General features: G+C 36.7%; 1 protein-coding gene across 1 annotated transcript; it reads left to right on the forward strand.

Annotated features, from left to right (window-relative positions):
- Nucleotides 1–1509: 1509 nt before the first annotated feature.
- mb21d2 (Mab-21 domain containing 2) lies at nucleotides 1510–19995 on the forward strand. Its single transcript, XM_687572.8, has 2 exons — nucleotides 1510–1837; nucleotides 15608–19995. The coding sequence occupies exons 1-2, from the start codon at nucleotides 1576–1578 to the stop codon at nucleotides 16876–16878; spliced, it is 1533 nt and encodes a 510-aa protein (XP_692664.2). The 5' UTR covers nucleotides 1510–1575; the 3' UTR covers nucleotides 16879–19995.
- Nucleotides 19996–20917: the final 922 nt, after the last annotated feature.

Here is a 20917-nt window from a genome sequence, read left to right on the forward strand (position 1 = left end):
GCCCCCATACTGAATGTAACGCCAATCCATGATTTTTTTTTTTGTTGACAATGCTGTTATTAGGTCATTGAAAAATTATTGCACCTCTTAGTTTTCAATTTTTTTTTCTTTTTACCAATTTAAAGCATTTATTTTACAATAATTGCATAATTAATTTTCTTCTCTCTATCTCTCTCTCTCTCTTACAGTTTATTCATTTTGTGCCTGCGTGATTTACAAATGTCTGCATAAACTACACTTAAATTTCATGATTGATTTAATAATTATAATTTGCAATGTACTTTTTGTATCAGACTTTGTCTTCATAAACTATTTCTTTTTCTGAATTTTGCCTCACGTTATTTGTCATTAATATTAATATATGTTATTATGTCACTTATTAATAATTGCACCTGTTAATATTTGTATGCTTTTTTTTTTTTTTTTTTACAATTTAAAGCATCTTTGGTAAAGATTTTTTTCTTTTGTTGATTGTAAAATCAATAATTATGTGATTTATGTCCTCACTGTAAAAAAAAAATACAGAGTTTTACACAATTCCTTCATATTGTCTTAACACGAACAGATTAAGATAATTTAATCAGTTTTTTATTTTTATTTAAGTGGATTAAAAATAAAACAATGTGGTATATGCACAGGGACTTTTAAATTTCAGTCAGCCAGGCCCAGGGCTATGAAATATGTAACCTGCAAAAACAATAAATAATTAAATGTGCAAATATATAAATAAATGAGTAAATAAATCCACAAATTCCTGAATAAATAAATAAATCAATAAATAAATAAATACACAAATATATACAAATAAATGAGCAAATAAATCCACAATTTCCAGCATAAATAAATAAATATGCAAATATATAAATAAACAAGTAAATAAATCCACAAATTCCTGCATGAATAAATAAATACATTTGCAAATATATAAATAAATGAGTAAATAAATGCACAAATTCCTGCATAAATGAATAAATAAATACACAGATATAAAAATAAATGAGTAAATACATCCACAAATTCCTGCATAAATAAATAAATCAATCAGTCAATTAATAAATAAATAAATAGACAAATGTAAATAAATAAATGAGTAAATAAATCCACAAATTCCTGCATAAATAAATTAATACGCAAATATATAAATAAATGAGTAATGCACAAATTCCTGCATAAATAAATAAATATGCAAATATATAAATAAATAAGTAAATAAATCTATAAAATTCTTTATGAATAAATAAATAAATATGCAAATATTGAAATAAATGAGTAAACATATATGATTTTACAATAATGTCCTCCCCTCTTTCTCTCTCACACACGGTCACACACCCACTTTAATATTCTCGTGGCTGCGTGATTCTCAAACGTCTGCACACAATATAAACGGATTTCACGATTTATTCAATTCACAATGGACTGTCGTGCAACAAGAGTAAATGTGCGCTACATGTGGATGGCATCATGACATCACGGATCCATTCAAAGACCACCTGATGTACTAAAAAAAGGAGGGGAAACCATGAGAATCGTCGTCGGTCGGTCGCATCCCTGACGGCTCCTCTTGGCGTGAAGATGGCGGCTCCAGCACCGAGCAGCCGCACCGGATCCGTTAGCAGCAGTCTGGGAAACAGTCCGACCGCGACACCGGGACCGGGCGGCTTAAATAACGGCCACAAGCTGTGGTGCTGCCACGAGCTGGACTTCAGGTCCGGGGTGAAGATAGAGGAGCTCAACAGACTCATCCATGAATTCAGTAAACAAGACCAGCGAGAGTACGATGACCAGAGGGCGCTGGAAATACACACCGCCAAGGATTTCATCTTCTCCATGCTCGGTAACGGCACCTTCATTCATTTTTCCATCAGCGTAGTCGCCTTTTTTAATCAGGCGTCGCCACAACGGAATGAACCGCCAACTATTTTACGCGGCGAATGCCCTTCCAGCGCAACAGCACCTTCAATTTTGTTATTATTTCTAGTAAAAAAAAAAAATCACTGTTATTCACTTAATGTTTAGCTTATATTCATTAAATAATGTTTCATACTATTAAAATAAAACAGAGAAAGAATTGTATTTAGGCTATATTTAGACTTCTATCTACATTAATATCGTCTATATCTATCATCAATATTGTATCTGTATTAATACCATCTATATCTCCTATTTAGATTTTTGTCTATATCAATATCATCTATATCTTTTATTTAGACTTCATCAATATTATCTATAATCTATCATAAACATATATATATATATATATATATATATATATATATATATATATATATATATATATATATATATATATATATATATATATATATATATCCAAGCGTATAAAGTGGCAAGTGCATTTCCTAGCAGCAAGTTAAAAAGTGAGTAAGATTAAAAAGATTTTGGCCAGAAACACCCTCAATTTAATGTCCATTCATTATTGCAGCAGCCCTTGGATATGTACATGGATATAATATCAATATCATCTGTATTCTATCATCAATATTCTATATCAATATCATCTGCATCTCCTATTTAGACTTCTATCTGTATCAATACTATCAATATCTCCTATTTAGACTTCATCAATATTATCTATATTCTATCATCAATATTCTATCTGTATCAATATCATCAATATCTCCTATTTAGACTTCTATTATATCATTATCATCAATATTTTACCATCAATATTTTATATCAATATCATCTATAACTCCTATTTAGGCTTCTGTTATATCAATATCATCAATATTTTACCATCAATATTCTATATCAATATCTATATCTCCTATTTAGACTTCTATTTATATCAATATCATCAATATTCTATCATTAATATTCTACATCAATATCTATATCTCCTATTTAGACTTCTATTTATATCAATATCATCTATATTCTATCATCAATAATCTGTCTATGCCTATATCAATATCATCTACTGTATATCTCCTATTTAGACTTCTATCTACATTAATATCATCAATATTTTATTATCAATGTTGTATCTGTGTTAATATCATCTGTATCTCCTATTTATGGATCTATTTATATCAATATCATCTATATCAGTATTTTATCTCTGTCAATACCATCTATATATCCTATTTAGACTTTTATTTATCTCAATATCATCTATATCAGTATATCTATCTGTATTAATATCATCAATATGTCCTATTTAGGCTTTTATTTATATCAATTTAATCTATCTTCAATTATTAATATTATATTTATATTAATATCATCTATATCAGTATTTTATCTCTATCAATACCATCTATATTTCCTATTTAGACTTTTATTTATCTCAATATCATTTATATCAGTAAATCTATCAGTACCAATATCATCAATATGTCCTATTTAGGCTTCTATTTATATCAATATAATCTATATTCTAGTATTAATATTATATTTAAATCAATATCATCTATATCTCCTATTTAGACGTATATCTATATCAATATTATCTATATTCTATCATCAATCTTTTATCTATATCAATATCTACCTCTCCTTCTATTTAGATCAATATCATCTATATCTCTTATTTAGACATCTATCTATATCATTATCATATTAATATCATCTAAAATCTCTCATCAATGTTCTATCTGTTTTAATATCATCTGCATCTCCTATTTTGGCCTCCATTATATCAATATCATCAATATTTTACCATCAATATTTTATATCAATATCATCAATATTTTACCATCAATATTTTATATCAATATCATCTATAGCTCCTATTTAGGCTTCTATTATATCAGTATCATCAATATTTTACCATCAATATTCTATATCAATATCATCTGTATCTCCTATTTATGTTTCTATCTATATCAATATCATCTATATTCTATCATTAATATTCTAAATCAATATCTATATCTCCTATTTAGACTTCTATTTATATCAATATCATCTATATTCTATCATCAATATTCTGTATATGCCTATATCAATATCATCTACTGTATATCTATTTAGACTTCTATCTACATTAATATCATCAATATTATTTATTATTATCAATGTTGTATCTGTGTTAATATCATCTGTATCTCCTATTTATGGATCTATTTATATCAATATCACCTATATCAGTATTTTATCTCTGTCAATACCATCTATATATCCTATTTAGACATTTATTTATCTCAATATCATTTATATCAGTAAATCTATCAGTACCAATATCATCAATATGTCCTATTTAGGCTTCTATTTATATCAATATAATCTATATTCTATTATTAATATCATATTTAAATCAATATCATCTATATCTTCTATTTAGACGTATATCTATATCAATATTATCTATATTCTATCATCAATCTTTTATCAATATCTACCTCTCCTTCTATTTAAATCAATATCATCTATATCTCTTATTTAGACATCTATCTATATCATTATCATATTAATATCATCTAAAATCTCTCATCAATGTTCTATCTGTTTTAATATCATCTGCATCTCCTATTTAGGCCTCCATTATATCAATATCATCAATATTTTACCATCAATATTTTATATCAATATCATCAATATTTTACCATCAATATTTTATATCAATATCATCTATAGCTCCTATTTAGGCTTCTATTATATCAGTATCATCAATATTTTACCATCAATATTCTATATCAATATCATCTATATATCCTATTTACACTTCTATTTATATTAATATCATCTATATTCTATTATTAATATTATATCTGTACCAATTTCATCTGTATCTCCTATTTATGTTTCTATCTATATCAATATCATCTATATTCTATCATTAATATTCTAAATCAATATCTATATCTCCTATTTAGACTTCTATTTATATCAATATCATCTATATTCTATCATCAATATTCTGTCTATGCCTATATTAATATCATCTACTGTATATCTCCTATTTAGACTTCTATCTACATTAATATCATCAATATTTTATTATCAATTTTGTATCTGTGTTAATATCATCGGTATCTCCTATTTATGGATTATTTATATCAATATCATCTATATCAGTATTTTATCTCTATCAATACCATCTATATTTCCTATTTACACTTTTATTTATCTCAATATCATCTATATCAGTAAATCTATCTGTATCAATATCATCAATATGTCCTATTTAGACTTACATCTATATCAATCTACTATTGATTGGTGTATTTTAAATTTCATATTGATATGTTGTGGTTATTACTGTATATAAGAGGTTTTAGATATAATATAGATAGATTTACATACTGATCTACGTTCTTAAAGGGGTAGTTCACCCAAATATGAAAATTCTGTCATCGATTACTTGTTCAAAAACTATTTGAGTTCCTTCCGTCAAACACAAAAGAAGATATTTTGAAAAATGGTGATCGATGGTACCAATTGACTCCCATAGCATTGTTTTCCTATAATGGAAGTCATCAGCATTCTTCAAAACGTCTTCTTTTGTGTTCAACAGAATAAGGAAACTCAAATCTCACGAGGAAGTTTCAGTTTCATTGCATCATTAAGGTTTGTTAGCAACACTGCTGTGCTGTTTTGCGCTTTAGCTAAAGATCTCAGCGCTATCTTATATTATCCAACCACTGACTCCATTTGGGTCTGTTCTTTAAGCCGCTTTATGCTTGACCTCTCGCGGAATAATAAATCCACGTCAGCCAGATGAATGCATGTCCCTAATCTAATGTTTGAAGGGATCAGAATGATTATGTCCACGTTTAAAAAAAAGTATGTCCACGTTTAAAAAAAGAAAGGTCGAAAACGGTAATGTGCATGGACAGAGCAGACATACAGTAGCTGTACTAATCGTTAATAACGACAAGAAATTAATTACTTATTTTTAATGACATCATTCGAATTGCTTTTAAATATATATATATATATATATATATATATATATATATATATATATATATATATATTTTTTTTTTTTATTTTTTTTTTTTTAAATATCTATGTCTGAAATTCCCTTTATTCGCGTGGGTTTCCTCCGGGTGCTCCGGTTTCCCCCACAGACCAAAGACATGCAGTACAGGTGAATTGGGTACGGTAAATTGTCAGTAGTGCATGAGTGTGAATGAGTGTCTATGGATGTTTCCCAGAGATGGGTTGCAGCTGGAAGGACATCCGCGGCATAAAAACATGTATTAGATAAGTTGGCGGTTCATTCCGCTGTGGTGACCCCAGATTAATAAAGGGCAGAAAAGAAAATGAATGTCTGAAATTAAAGACGATTAGAAAATTAATCAATTCACTCCATACTATTTAAATTCCACTATTTATAAATCTAAATAGACTATAAACATTTTAAAATAAAAGTTTTTTTACATTTTAGCCAAGAAGGACTTTTAGTTTAGAAAAATAAAGAATAATAAATAATGAAATTTTATAATAATCTAAAGGAATAATATATAATAATAAGTAATAATAAATATTTTAAATGTGAAAACAAAACAGGGCGAAGCGGTGGCGCAGTGGGTAGCACGTTTACCTCACAGCAAGAAGGTCGCTGGTTCGAGCATCGGTTGAGTGAGTTGGCGTTTCTGTGTGGAGTTTGCATGTTCTCCCTGTGTTCACGTGGCTTTCCTCCGGGTGCTCCGGTTTCCCCCACAGTCCAAAGACATGTGGTACAGGCAGGGCCAGGGCATCCATAGAGGCAGCACAGGCGGTTGCCTAGGGCAGCAGAATAGAGAGGGTGGTGTCCGTGACATCTCCTCACTTTCGTCCACGATAAACCCCCCACCGCCCCGGTTCTTGCTGTCGCTTGCGCAGTCACACCCATGGTACCCTTTTGTTAGGCGTGGTACACTTCAGAAAGTTGCAGTCAACGTCATTCTCGCTCGAGGAATTGTCAAAGTAAAGCTGTACAGGTCAACAACAGTATATGAGAAGCACTTCTTACAAAACAGATGCTTTATGCACATAAATACTTGTGTATAAATGTTCAATACTAACCTTTCTATGAACATGATTCGATTATAACTGCAGATCAATGATAGTCTACTGCAGGGGTTCCCAAACTTTTCAGCCCGCGACCCCCAAAATGACAATGCCAGTGACTCGTGACCCCCAATATTCTCTGAGGTGGTGGTTATAAATACAGAAACCTTGTATGCAATGACGCGCACACACACACCAATAGACCCAAGTCTATTCTTTGTTTTTTTTTATGTATGTCAGTGCTGTAAATGGGCTAGAAAGTTTAACCTGGTGTTACAAAATCTGCTGCATCTGACAGTATTGCTGTGTCTTTAGTATAATGTAATTACCCGAGAAGTCGCAATCCAATAGAACTAGTAACTATAAGCTACAATAGTAACTATATAGTTTATAGTAACTATAAACAACTATTTTTTTCTCTTTAGTAGGTTATTGATAAAATACAGTAAGTCTTAAGGTTTAATAAAAATTAATTGATTTTTAAAAATCACCAGGCGACCCCCCCTTCATTGTCACGCGACCTCTCGGGGGGTCCCGACCCCCACTTTGGGAACCTCTGGTCTACTGTAAGGTCTGCAGTTATATAAAACATATAAACATATAATTATATAAAACATATATAAACACATACAGACCCTTACAGTGTCCAATATGTTACCAATTACAGAAAAGCTACACACAGCATACATTTAGTCCTTATTTGGGTTCAAAACAACACGAAATATAGCCCACAGTCTGTGCAAACCTCTCATCTGTATCTTTAATCTTCACCAGCACATGTAACCACTGTTAGAAAGTATTTCCGTCATTCACAGTTCATATAGTCCAGAAGGTGATGATGACAGTTAAACATGGCAGTTTGTTCATCTTTTAAGCTGCTGAAACAATCATTTGCTCCTTTGTTTTTTCCGGCTTCTTCATTGTTTTTTCATTTTTCACTCTTGCGTTTGTCTGTTCCTGAAAGGATTGGATGTCAGAAGCACTTCAATAATCACGCGCACGTTATTATCATCACCTCAAAAAGTTTGAGGTAATATTTCAAATATAGACGCACAGCGAGCGCACACGAGAAAGTGAAACTGTTCGCGCTTTAGACGGCCTTGTAAACAACTACGACAACGACAACGTTTGTTTGAGCTTGGGTTGACTATGACTTGTTATTTTATGTATATATTATTATGGTGTAATGTTTCAGCTGTGTTTTTAAAAATGGCACTTCCTTTGTTTTCATTCTCCTGGCTTGTGCACACACTTTCAATTCGTTTACTTTGAAGGTTATCTATAAGCTAGTGTTGCACGAATCAGTGACATAATTTGCATTTAGAAGATATAAACATCCAAAGCTTGCAGTTTGTCACTTCCACCTAAATGAATCAACTTCAGTTTCTCATCATTTTGACCAATCAAATGCTTTTTAGTGCCTGACATGCTCTGTCCCCTTCTCAATTGCTTTTTAAAACATAACCCTATTGGCTGTTTTTTTTAAAGGGCAGAAGCTACTTTATGTCCTGCTCTGTTTGCTTGTTTCAGTTGAGATTACATCATGCATCAAACATACAAAATAAAAACACATTTCAAAGCACTTCACCGGATCTTTGAACATGATAAATAATACTGATCTTAAAAATGGTTTCAAAACTGCTTTTATTCCAGTCAAACAGAAATAAGACTTTCTTTAGAAGAAAAAAGTATAGGAAAAACTTTATTTTAATTAATCAAACACTGAGTAAAGTAATTGCTAAGTTCCGTTGTGCAATTAATGTAATATCAAGAACTTTTAATTTAGAACAAACCTGAATTTGTTTTGTCATTTTTACCAAATCTAAAAATATTAGACGCACACAGGGTGGTCGGAGAAAGCTTTAGTGGATGTTTTCAGTGGCAAATCAATAGGCCTGTCTGGGACTGGGGGTTTTATTTCCAAAGTAGGAACACACGGGTGTAAGGCTGCATTCAGGCAATTGTGGGAACCTCATATCCTTTGAGGCAGAAGTAATGTACTGCTGGCTCTCTCCTTCTGTTCTCACACTTTCACTCACTGCCATTCACACACCCTCAATTCAGATTCTCGGAGTCTGATTGGCCCGCAGTGTCTGTGTATGTAAATGAGACAGATGGAACAAAAACCGACACTGCAATCTCAGTGACAGACAGATTTGAAGAAATATACGCTGGAGAGAATGTGTGCGGGAGTAGACACTTTTTTACATTTCCAGGCTTTGGAAATTATTATAGTTGGGTAAATTTAGAGAGGAGTGAATGGGAGAGAATGACAAATTGATTATTTTTGCATTCAGATTTGGTCATTAAAATAAAACAAAATAAAAACTCAATGGCCATGTTTTCATTACTTTTTTTAACAAAGAAAAAAGAAAAAAAAAACGATGTGTGAGACTGATAATGGCAATGTCAAATTTACTGTCCCACCCATAGACACCGCATTAGAAACTGCTCACATAAGCATTAACTCATTCATTCATTCATTCATTCATTCATTCATTCATTCATTCATTCAAACATTCATTCATTCATTCATTCATTCATTCATTCAATCATTCATTCATTCATTCATTCAAACATTCATTTATTCATTCCTTCATTCATTCATTCATTCATTTGTTCATTCGTTCATTCATTCATTCATTCATTCATTCAAACATTCATTCATTCCTTCATTCATTCATTCATTCAATCATTCATTCATTCATTCATTCATTTTCTTTTCGGCTTAGTCCCTTTATTAATGTAATTTAATGCAAAAATTACATTATACTAAGTATAGGTTTATAAACTATCTATACTTTTTATTTGAAAGGTGCTGTGTGTAAGTTTTTGACTCTTCTAAAACATAAAAATACGATTATATGTTTGCAGATATTTCAGAAACATGCTCAGTGAACATTCTTGTTTATCTAAAAAACAAAGCTGAAGTCAGATATCCTGCTTGGAATATGTGAGTTACATGCAGGAACGTCTGTCTTTGTTTTGGTCCCTTTAACCCGCCCACTGCCAGTTTAGCCAATTATAGTTCAGCACCCCGGGTTGCCTTGGTGGAAAACTGTGTTATTTCATTCATTCAGTCAGAAAGGCTCACAAAGCATGCATCCGTGACTGAAATGCGACCTCTGGTGGACAGTAGCACAACCTGAAAAAGTCTAATTAAATGGGATACAGGTTAATCTCCACTGCTGTATGGATATTCATTCATTCATTTTCTTGTCGGCTTAGTACCTTTATTAATCCAGGGTCGCCACAGAAGAATGAACCGCCAACTTATCCAGCAAGTTTTTACGCAGCAGATGCCCTTCCAGCCACAACCCATCTCTGGGAAACATCCACACACACATTCACACACACACCTGTACGGCATGTCTTTGGACTGTGGGGGAAACCAGAGCACCAGGAGGAAACCCACGTGAAGGCAGGGAGAATATGCAAACTCCACACAGAAACGCCAACTGAGCCAAGGTTCAAACCAGCGACCTTCTTGCTGTGAGGCAACAGCACTACCCACTGCGCCACTGCCTCACCGCTGTATGGATATCTGTAATGTTAATGTAGAAACTAAACCTGATTTAACGTCCACAAACCTGGATTGAAGCATTTTCTTTCATAATTGTTCTGACACGCGGCTGTGCTGATGAAGTAAATCTGAAGTAAATCGCTGTAATTCATTACAATCATGCACTTTTAAAACATTTTAAACCTGTAAAACTCACTCTTGATCACGTGTGATGGTGATTGATGATCACAGCTACCTGAACAGACCTTTTATTCCCGGTTGCTTTGTGCACATCCTGTCTTGTTGATATGATTATACGCTTGACTATGGAGACATGTTAATAAGAAGCTGTCAATCAATTTGGTGGGCGGGGGGACCGCACTCCTACGTCAAGTTGCGGTCGGTCTGAATACCGCTCCAATTGGTCCACTGTTTTTATGTTGCTAAATTGAAAAAAAAAAGCACTGTGTGTGTTTATATTAACCCAATATGACGGTCTATACACTATACCTACACACATGTCTGTCCAAACAGCTTAAAAAGTAGACTTTACAACATAGGTGCCCTTTAAAGTTAAGATGTCCTTTTCTCTCCTATCGTGACGTACATTCAATTGAAATGGTTTCTAAAATCAGAACAAGTTGGTCTTTGAGAACCAATCGGATTGTTGGAGGAATGGAGAAAGATTTTTGATTTGTTGATTTGTGTGTTGATTTGTGGACGATTACTGTCCATGGGAATCACCATCAGCACCCTCTTCTGCAGAATATTTTCAGATGCTTGATGACGAGAACATAGAAATATATTTTACAGACTGATTTGTAGCATATTCGCTTGAACCACGCCTGACAAAAGTACAGAAAAAATGAGACACACTAATAGCCCTGCCCTAAAAAAAACAATAGCCCCACTTTAAAGAAATAATAGCCCCGCCCTAAAGGACTGATAGCCCCGCCCTAAAGGATTGATAGCCCCGCCCTAAAAAACAATAGCCCCAGCTGCCCTGCCCTAAAGAATTATTATCCGCATCCTAAATGACTAATAGCCCCACATTAAAAGATTGATAGCTCCGCCCTAAATCACAGATAGCCCCGCCCTAAAGGCATTCTATGTGACCAAAAGTAAAGAAAAGCCATTTCGAGGAGGTGAGGAATGGGTATGGTATGGTTATGCTGTGGTTCGAGTCCTGGCTGGGCCAGTTGGCATTTCTGTGTGGAGTTTGCATGTTCTCCGGGTGCTCTGGTTTCCCCCACAGTCCAAAGACATGCCTTATAGGCAGGGCCAGATGAAATCTGCGGACGTTTTTTGCTATTTCTGCGGAGAATTTTGGTCGAATTCTGCGGAATTATTTTGGGAGTATCCAGCGGAGTCTCAAAACTAAAACCTTAATATATTAAATAAAAGGTAATAAATTACTGAATAAAAACTGAATAAATTAGATTTAGACAATTACTCAAGCAAATAAACAGAATTAAAAATGGGCTAAAAATCTGCGGAATTCTGCGGAAAATCTCCGGAAAGTCTGCGGAATTCTGCGCGCGCAGATTCCGTGTGGGCCTACTTATAGGTGAATTGGATGAACTAAATTCGCCGTAGTTTATGAGTGTGTGTGAATGAAAGTGTATGGGTGTTTCCCAGTACTGGATTGCGGCTGGAAGTGCATCCGCTGCGTAAAACATATGCTGGAATAGTTGGCGGTTTATTCCACTGTAGTGACCTCTCATAAATCAGGATTAAGCAAAAATGAATGAATGAGAACCTTAAATCGGCGCTGCCTCCATGCTCACCAGCGGTGATAAAATCCAGTACAGACATAAAATAGCGTACAAACAACTGTAAAGGACGTCACATTCCTCCTTTATCGACCTGGTGCTTTTTCCTACTGCTGGTGTCGACTTTCTGTTCCTCTTATTGATCCACTAGAAATAGGCGCCGAAGGAGAGTGCTGTGCTGTCTGCAGTGATCTGGAAGAGCTTTGGTCATGTGCAGTAGCTCAGTATGGGTCCTACTGTACGTGCTTATGGGCTATTTGTTATTTGTTAGTTTACAGCTGTTTATATACGTTTGTGAATTGCTTTATGGGAGCTTAATCTGTCCTCTGTCGACTTTTGATGTTGAAAATTCAACTCTACAGTTAAACAAAGCGACTTTTATTGACGTTTTAGTAGTAAATAATAATAAATAGTAAATAATAATAGTAAAATAATATGCATTCTTTCATTTTCTTTTCGGCTTACTCCCTTTATCAATCAGGGGTCGCCACAGCGGAATGAACTGCCAACTTATCCAGCATATGTTTTACTCAGCGGATACTTTTCCAGCTGCAACCCAGCACTGGGAAACATAATATAGTTTATAAGAAATAATATAGAGGGAAATAAGTCTGTAAAATAAAGGAAAATGGACTGGCAGTTCATTACAAGGTTTTTGTATGATACAACACCAACCCAGACAATATATCACTTTAAACTAATAAAAATGTTAATAAATTTAACTTTTTACAACTTTTCAAGATTAAAAGTTGTTGGGAGAAAGATCAAGGCTCCATAATGTAATTCAAAAGCATAAATAAACACATTTAACATTTAAAAAATAAAAACATGAAGCACAAAATACGGACAACTGCTAATTTACGGATATTTATTACAGTGTACGGAGATCTTGCTTTCCAGCCCTAATCAACACACCTGGGGCCTCATGTATCAACGCTGCGTACGCACAAAAACTTTGCGTACGGCAGGTTTCCCGCTCACGTTTGCATTTACTAATTATGAAATGAACGTGAGAATGTGCGTTGGTCTTCGCCAACTTCATGTCTGGCGTACGTGCATTTCTTGCGTGTGTGTGTTTGTTTTATTTCCATTGGCGACTCCTAGAGGCAATCGTGTTAAATTGCACTCTACAAAGTATCTTTGAGCCATGCAATGGCAGCTGTATGGGGCAATCGCCGGTTTTCCCAATGTAATCAGAGCTTACGACTGCACGCACATTGCTATAAAGGCGCCATCTAAAGACGAATTGGCATACGTGAATCGGAAACATTTTCATTCAATAAATGTGCATAATATGTGATGCTCAAATGCGCTTAACATAATACACACTTATTAATTATTCCTACTTGTCTTCCTCGTGATGAAGAGTAGGCAAAATCTGATATGTAGTGGAGGAAAAAAGAATAATGAGTTCATCAGACGCTGGATTCGAACCGGGTTCATGATCGAACGTGTTAAAACATGTTGCCGTGAAAAGATTGCTTTTGGTCCTCAATCTGGCAACCTATGTTTGCGTTTGTTTTGATCCAGGAATGCAATACCTAGTTTGACCACTGAGTGTCAAACTTGCATACTAGGTACTTACATCAAAAAATAAATACAGTGTACTTACTGTGTTGATAATGTATTGCAGAACACTAATGGTCCTCTAGAGGGTGGGAGAAGTTTGGTGGTATGGGTAGGTTTAAGGTTGGGTTACAGTGTAAGGGATGGTACAGAATTTGATAACACATAATTATAAATACTATAATATGAAGTGGGACCTTCCTTTCTGTAAAATTATTAGCTAAAAGAATCCTTGTTATATTATACATTTATATACAGCTAAAATTATGATTATTTTTCTTTTTTAAATATTTCCCAAATGATGAAATTTTCACAGTATTTCCTATAATATTTTTTCTTCTGGAGAAAGTCTGATTTGTTTTATTTTGGCTAGAGTAAAAGCAGTTTTAAATTTTTTTGAAAACATTTTAAGGTCAAAATTATTAGCCCCCTTAAGCAATATATATTTTTTCGATAGTCTATAGAACAAACCATCATTATACAATAACTTGCCTAATTACCCTAACTTGCCATCTAATTATCCTAGTTAAGTCTTTAACTTGCACTATAAGCTGAATACCTTTTTAATCTTAAAAAATATCTAGTCAAATATTATGTACTCTCCTCATGGCAATGACAAAATAAATGATTAGAAATGAGTTATTAAAGGTTCACGAAACCCTCAAGTACTTTTTTGAGATTTTAACAGATTTGTGTGTGTTAAGCATCAGTTACGACAATGTTAGCATCTGTTAGCTTTAATTGTGGGAAAAATTGGGTAATTTTGAGCTTTTATCAGCTAATTTCAGCTTCAGGGTTTAAAATGATTTTTGGCGTGGGATCAAAATCGGCGACGTAGCGCAGAGCTGCAAGTGCAAAGAAGATGCGTCCGTTTCTCATTATTATTCATAGCGGAGTTTTCTTATCCTATGAGATGAGTCTGCTTCTTAAATATTCATGAGAGCATGTGCTTTCCGAAGACAAAGCAGACCTGGCTGCCAGTACCAAGCTCAGCTGTGAAATCCTACGTTGATGACTGGGTCAGACGCGTCCGCGGATCCACGGCACACAGTATTTAGCCGTTCATGAAGGGTCGTGTATGTTTGTTTCCATGATCCACGGAGTTTGTTGCATGTTGCACGATCCTGTCAGGGCCAAAAGTGTGTGTGTGCTGCATGCGTTTTTGTCAGGAGAGCAGTACGAGAAATGGACAATGGCGGACAATGTCTTTAATCAGGAGTTCGTTCACATTTAGACACATCGCCGTGCTGCTGTGTTCGCCTAAATCCTCCAGATTACCAGCAGGGCTATTGGTTAAAATAGACAGGGCAGAGACCTGCTGCACTGAGTCTGCATTCAGACCCGAGGATTGAGGGAAAATTCCTCATTTAGTGTTTATATGAACACGATTATATTTATAATGATATAAATTGTGGTTATCTCTATATGAAATGACAAATGTAGCAGGGCATTAAATTACTGTTTATTTCTTTGCATTTTAACTTTGTAAACTATAAAATCATGCATCTCCTCATGGTTTGTGTTTCATTTTGTCAACCGACTGACAACAGTTGCTTGCTCCCCACCTTCTCCCCTGCTCTGCTGGCCACGCCCACTCCTGCCCTTTGCTCGCGTAGCTCCACGCCCACCATGTTGCATCTTTTGAAAAAATTCCGAGGTGGACCTGAACCAAAAGTGGGGGGTGTCATGGCCCTTTAAAACAATTTTGTTTAGAAATGTTATTTTTAATTAACACAAATTAGGGATAAAAATAAACAGGGGGGCTAATAATTCTGACCTCTACTCTATGTTCTTTTATGTGTTCCAGGCATGGTGCAAAAACTGGACCAAAAGTTGCCTGTTGCAAACGAGTACCTACTGCTGTCCGGTGGAGTTCGAGAAGGTGTGGTGGACATGGACGTGGATGAGCTTGGCGTTTACACCCGAGGCTCTGACTATGACATGGCCTTCACGTTGCTGGTTCCTGCACTGAAGCTCCACGACCGGAACCAGCCTGTCACGCTGGACATGCGGCACTCGGCACTCGGGCACTCTTGGCTCAGCTTGCGACTTTTCGACGAGGGAACAATCAACCGTTGGCGGGACTGCTGCACCCTGACTGACCATTTGAACGGTACCACCAACTACTTCTTCTCGCCGACAATGGTTGCTGATTGGTTCCAAGAGGCTGTGGGACTGGTGCTGGCTGAATTACAGCGCAAGCCACAAAGGGGTACCCCAAGGGTGGAAAGAGTTGAGCGTCACAGCACGCTGCTGTCCATGGTTTTAGGAGTAGGCAGCAGTCGCATGCTTTATGACATTGTTCCCGTGGTGTCGTTTAAAGGCTGGCCTGCGGTGGCTCAAAGCTGGTTGATGGAGAACCACTTTTGGGATGGCAAAATAACAGAGGAGGAGGTCATCAGCGGGTTTTATCTTCTCCCTGCATGCTCAGCATCTGGTTGTCGGGAAAACGAGTGGCGTCTTTCTTTTGCCCGCAGCGAGGTGCAGTTGAAAAAATGCATCTCGCCAGGCCTCATGCAAGCTTACCAGGCATGCAAGGCTATTGTTGTCAAACTGCTAGGCCAACCCACAGCGATCAGTCCTTATTACTTGCGCAGCATGATGTTGTGGGCGTGTGACCGACTACCTGCAACCTACTTGTCGCAGGACGACTATGCTGCATACTTCCTCCTAGGTCTTATCGATGACCTGCAGCACTGCCTTGTCAACAAAGCCTGTCCTAACTATTTCATCCCACAGTGCAACATGTTGGAGCATCTGTGCGATGAGACGGCCATGTTTCATGCTCGTAAGCTAGCGCTGGTCCGATCGGATCCAGCCGAGCACCTGCGCTCCATCATCGAACAAGCCAAGGCATCCAACAGACTGACGCAGGAGATGCAGCGCTGCGGGAGCTCCTCGGGACTGCCCTCTCCGCTTGCAGATTCCTCTTTGGCAGATCACCAGCAGCCAGATGACCGGCTGGCCAAGAAGCTACAGCAGTTGGTGACCGAGAATCCAGGCAAGTCCATCTCCGTGTTCATCAACCCTGATGACGTCACTCGACCTCACTTCCGCATTGATGACAAGTTTTTCTGAAAACCAAGGTTTGTTTGTCTGTAATAGTTGATGTGGGACACTTCCCTGAAGTTGAAGCTGTGTCTCTACATCTGAATACATCAGACCAGAGAGCATCTTCTTGAAGAAATGAACTGCTACGGTTGTAAAGTCCGCATGATGCGGAAGTTGATCAGACTATTTTTTCAATACGATGACGTACTTCCTACTGAAACGGAATGTTGAGTGGGTGGCAGGGATTTCTCTGAGCATCATTCCCTTATAGGAAACTAACGGTAAGAGGGGCTGTGGTTAAGAAAATTGTGAGCTGAATCTGTCAAACCGACGTCAACAGAACGATCGCCACTAAAACGCTGAAGCAAACGGTCAGACTTTGATTGACGAATACCAAAACAAACATTTGTTTTTCAATGGATTAACTTGCACTGATGAATTGTTCACCTAAAGATTAACAATGTGCGCTAGCAAAATAAACATTGTACGTTTGGATTTAACAGGGACTATAAGATTGGCCTTACTGAGTGGAATATCACACCCAGTGTCTGAAGTTCAAAGTATAGTGGATTTCATATCATCATCATGGTACATCTGAGATGAAGAGCTGTTTAAGAATAGCATATTCTGGGCAATGTTTTAAATAGTGCTGTTTATAAAAACTAGGGTTGGGTATAGACTGATTTTTTAAAGTGAAGTCGAGGCTGCGGTGGGAAGAAACCCGGAAATATCAGTGGGAGTTGCATAGGAATGTTGTGTACTTGGCTGTATATCTTATCAGCGGAGATAGAGTGACACATATATATTATTCCCAGCCTTCCGAGTGACCCGAAGGTCTGTTCTGAATGAATTTTGAAAGTAAAAAGGGATTTCAGAGCTCATTTTCAGCCAAGTTATCGGAAATGCCGCTAGTTAGCTAACGTTTTCTTTCCCAAACACACGTTGTAGATGCCATTTATCAAACTCGAGTTAAAGGTGCAGTAGGTGATCTGCCAAAATGCTAACCGCTTAGCATATTATCTTTGGACGGCGGGGAGGGACTGTGATTCAAAGCCACACATATAAAAGCAACTTCAGCTCAATAAAGCAGGTTAGGCGGAATAGCGCTATTTACTGGTGTTTTGTTGTTAAACTAAATATAAATCTACATTATAGTTGCTGTAGATTGCTATAGGCACTGTTGATGGCTTTCTTAAAACAGCACTGATTTGCCATTGTGTTCACGTGCTCGACAGAAATGCTTGTGATTGGCCGAGAAGGTCATCAGTTCACCCACCGCTGTTTACTGAGCACACTGAGCGATCTGCTTGATGCCTCGACATCTTCATGGCTGCGTCGCGCTTCAGTCTCTGTGTATCTGTGTTTGCACTGGATGAAGAGCGGTAAACACAGATACACAGAGACTGGAGTGCGAAGCAGCCGTGAAGATCAGGCGAGTCATTCGCGCTCAGCTGCGCTTCAATGTTAGCCGGTTTTAAAACTTCAGTACCGGGACAACACTATTACAGGCAACACGAGGGTGTGCTACAGAGGACTGCAGTGTTTTAGCACTCACCGGGTTTCATAGGCTGAAGCAGGAAAGCGTACCCATGGTGTTTAAATGGTGCCATGAACTGAAGCCATGAATTGTGATGTTGTTTGATGCCTAATTTGCTTTTAATTGTTTAAATTAAACTTACTGTATAATATTAAAGTGATGGTTACACCATTTCTGCATTTTAAAATCTCGGCAACAGCTGGAGGTTTGTAGTCCACAGCATGTTGCTGCAATGTTTACAGTGCTGGTCCTACACTTCTGGGCTTCTTCTCACTGCTGCCTCGCTTTGGTTCTTTAAAATAGCGGCCGCATGAAATAAGCATATCGAAACTCAAACACCTCAAGATCCCCCCGGAGGAGCTGGAGGAAGTGTCTAGGGAGAGGGAAGTCTGGAGTTATCTCCTAAGACTGCTGCCCCGGCCCCGGATAAGCCGATGAAAATGACAATTCATATATATTCATTCATTTTCTTGTCAGCTTAGTCCCTTTATTAATCCGGGGTCGCCACAGCGGAATGAACCGCCAACTTATCCATCAAGTTTTTACACAGCAGATGCCCTTCCAGCCGCAACCCATCTCTGGGAAACATCAACACACATACTCCGGACAATTTAGCCTACCCAATTCACCTGTACCGCATGTCTTTGGACTGTAGGGGAAACCGGAGCACCCGGAGGAAACCCACACGAAGGCAGGGAAAACATGCAAACTCCACACAGAAACGCCAACTGAGCCGACGTTCGAACCAGCGACCTTCTTGCTGTGAGGCGACAGCACTACCTACTGCGCCGTTACCTCGCCCCAATTCATATATATATATAATATTAATTGATGTTTGCTTATAACTTTAATATTGTTCGATTAAAACTATTAAAAAAAGATTTTTCTAGAGTCGTCCACCATAATTTTGTGGCTCAAAAGTATCAGTTCAGGCACTGGTTTTGGTACCATTTTAAAAGTAACGATTTAGCACTGGTATCGACATAACCAAAACAATATCCAACCCTAATGAAAACAGGAAACTATTAATAGAACCAGACATTGCTTTTCTCATCTTTTCCACCCGTGTTGACTGAAAATACATATCCTGTGTATACATATATCACCTCATTGTGTTTATTTTATATCAGAATAATGCTGATGCAAAACCTGGAATAATAACTAGCCTTGTTATTTAGAGATATGCAGAAAGATCATGTCAAAATGGAGCTAAACACTTCCTGTCTATAGGGAATTCAAATCATATCCTTAAGTGCAATTAAAAGAATGTACATTATGCCCAGTCAGAGCGAGTTGAGCTGTAGGATATGCGTTATTGTCTAAAAGGGATTTGGATGTGAGGATATTTGACGTACAGCCCTGAATCGTTTGCTGCTACTGAAGATTAGTGGATGTTATTTGGCAGTTTTTTTTTTTAAATGAATGAATGAAAGTGACTGGCAGATATCCAATATAAGCCCACGTATTACTAATGCTAAGGGTGTCGCTAACTAAAATACATTGTAGGACATTAGTCAAGCAATTTGTACCATACCTTTAAAAATAAACTACAGTAGCTCGCTTGTGTTGTTTCACCCGTGAATAAAGAACCGTGCACAATTCCTAAACTGCAACTCTGCTTCTTTATTTACATGACTGTGTCTGATTTCTCCAAAGGATTTGTTCCTGTATTCCTGTCATCTGATGGAGTTTGGGTTCCTTGTCACCATTGGGTTTTGTGATGGTTTATAGATTCTTCAATATTGGAATTTAGGGATGGGCGATATTTTCTGGTATTTATTGCGATAATGACAATATTCACTCATTTTCTTTTAGGCTTAGTCCCTTTAGTAATCCAGGGCGGCCACAGTGGAATGAACTGCCAACTTATCCAGCAAATGTTTTACACAGCGGATGCCTTTGCAGCTGCAACCCTTCTCTGGGAAACATCCATACACTATGGACAATTTAGCCTACCCAATTCAGTCTTTGGACTGTGGGGGAAACCGGAGCACCCGGAGGAAACCCACGCAAACGCAGGGAGAACATGCAAACTCTAAACAGAAAGGCCAACTGACCCAGCCAAGGCTCGAACCAGCGACCTTTTTGCTGTGAGGCGACAGGACAGCACTACCCACTGCATCACCACTGAGTATTCTGTCATCATTTACTCAAACCTTTATGATTGTCTTTATTCTGTTGAACACAAAAGGAGATATTTTGAAGAAAGCTGGATGCCCGTATCTATTTTCTTCCATAGTCATTTTTCACAATATCTTCTTTTGTGTTTAACAGAAGAACGAAATTCATTAAAGTTTGGACCCAATTCAGGGTGTGTAAATAATGAGTAAATGTAGATTTTTTGGTTGAACTATCCCTTTAACTAGATTCACACTGATGAAACGTCATGCCTAATTTTACACCATTGCCTTTTTATGTTCACTCTCACCGCCACTTTATTAGGTACACCTGTCCAACTGCTCGTTGACGCAAATTTCTAATCAGCCAATCACACGGCAGCAACTCAATGCATTTAGGCATGTAGACATG

The sequence above is a fragment of the Danio rerio genome, chromosome 2, assembly GCF_049306965.1.
Source record: "Danio rerio strain Tuebingen ecotype United States chromosome 2, GRCz12tu, whole genome shotgun sequence".
NCBI lineage: Eukaryota > Metazoa > Chordata > Actinopteri > Cypriniformes > Danionidae > Danio > Danio rerio.

Excerpts from the sequence above, each read along its gene's own strand:
- mb21d2 (XM_687572.8), top strand. The coding sequence starts at position 1,576 with ATGGCGGCTCCAGCACCGAGCAGCCGCACCGGATCCGTTAGCAGCAGT. Across the intron at positions 1,838-15,607 it reads TTTCATCTTCTCCATGCTCG|GCATGGTGCAAAAACTGGAC; the intron begins GTAACGGCACCT and ends TATGTGTTCCAG.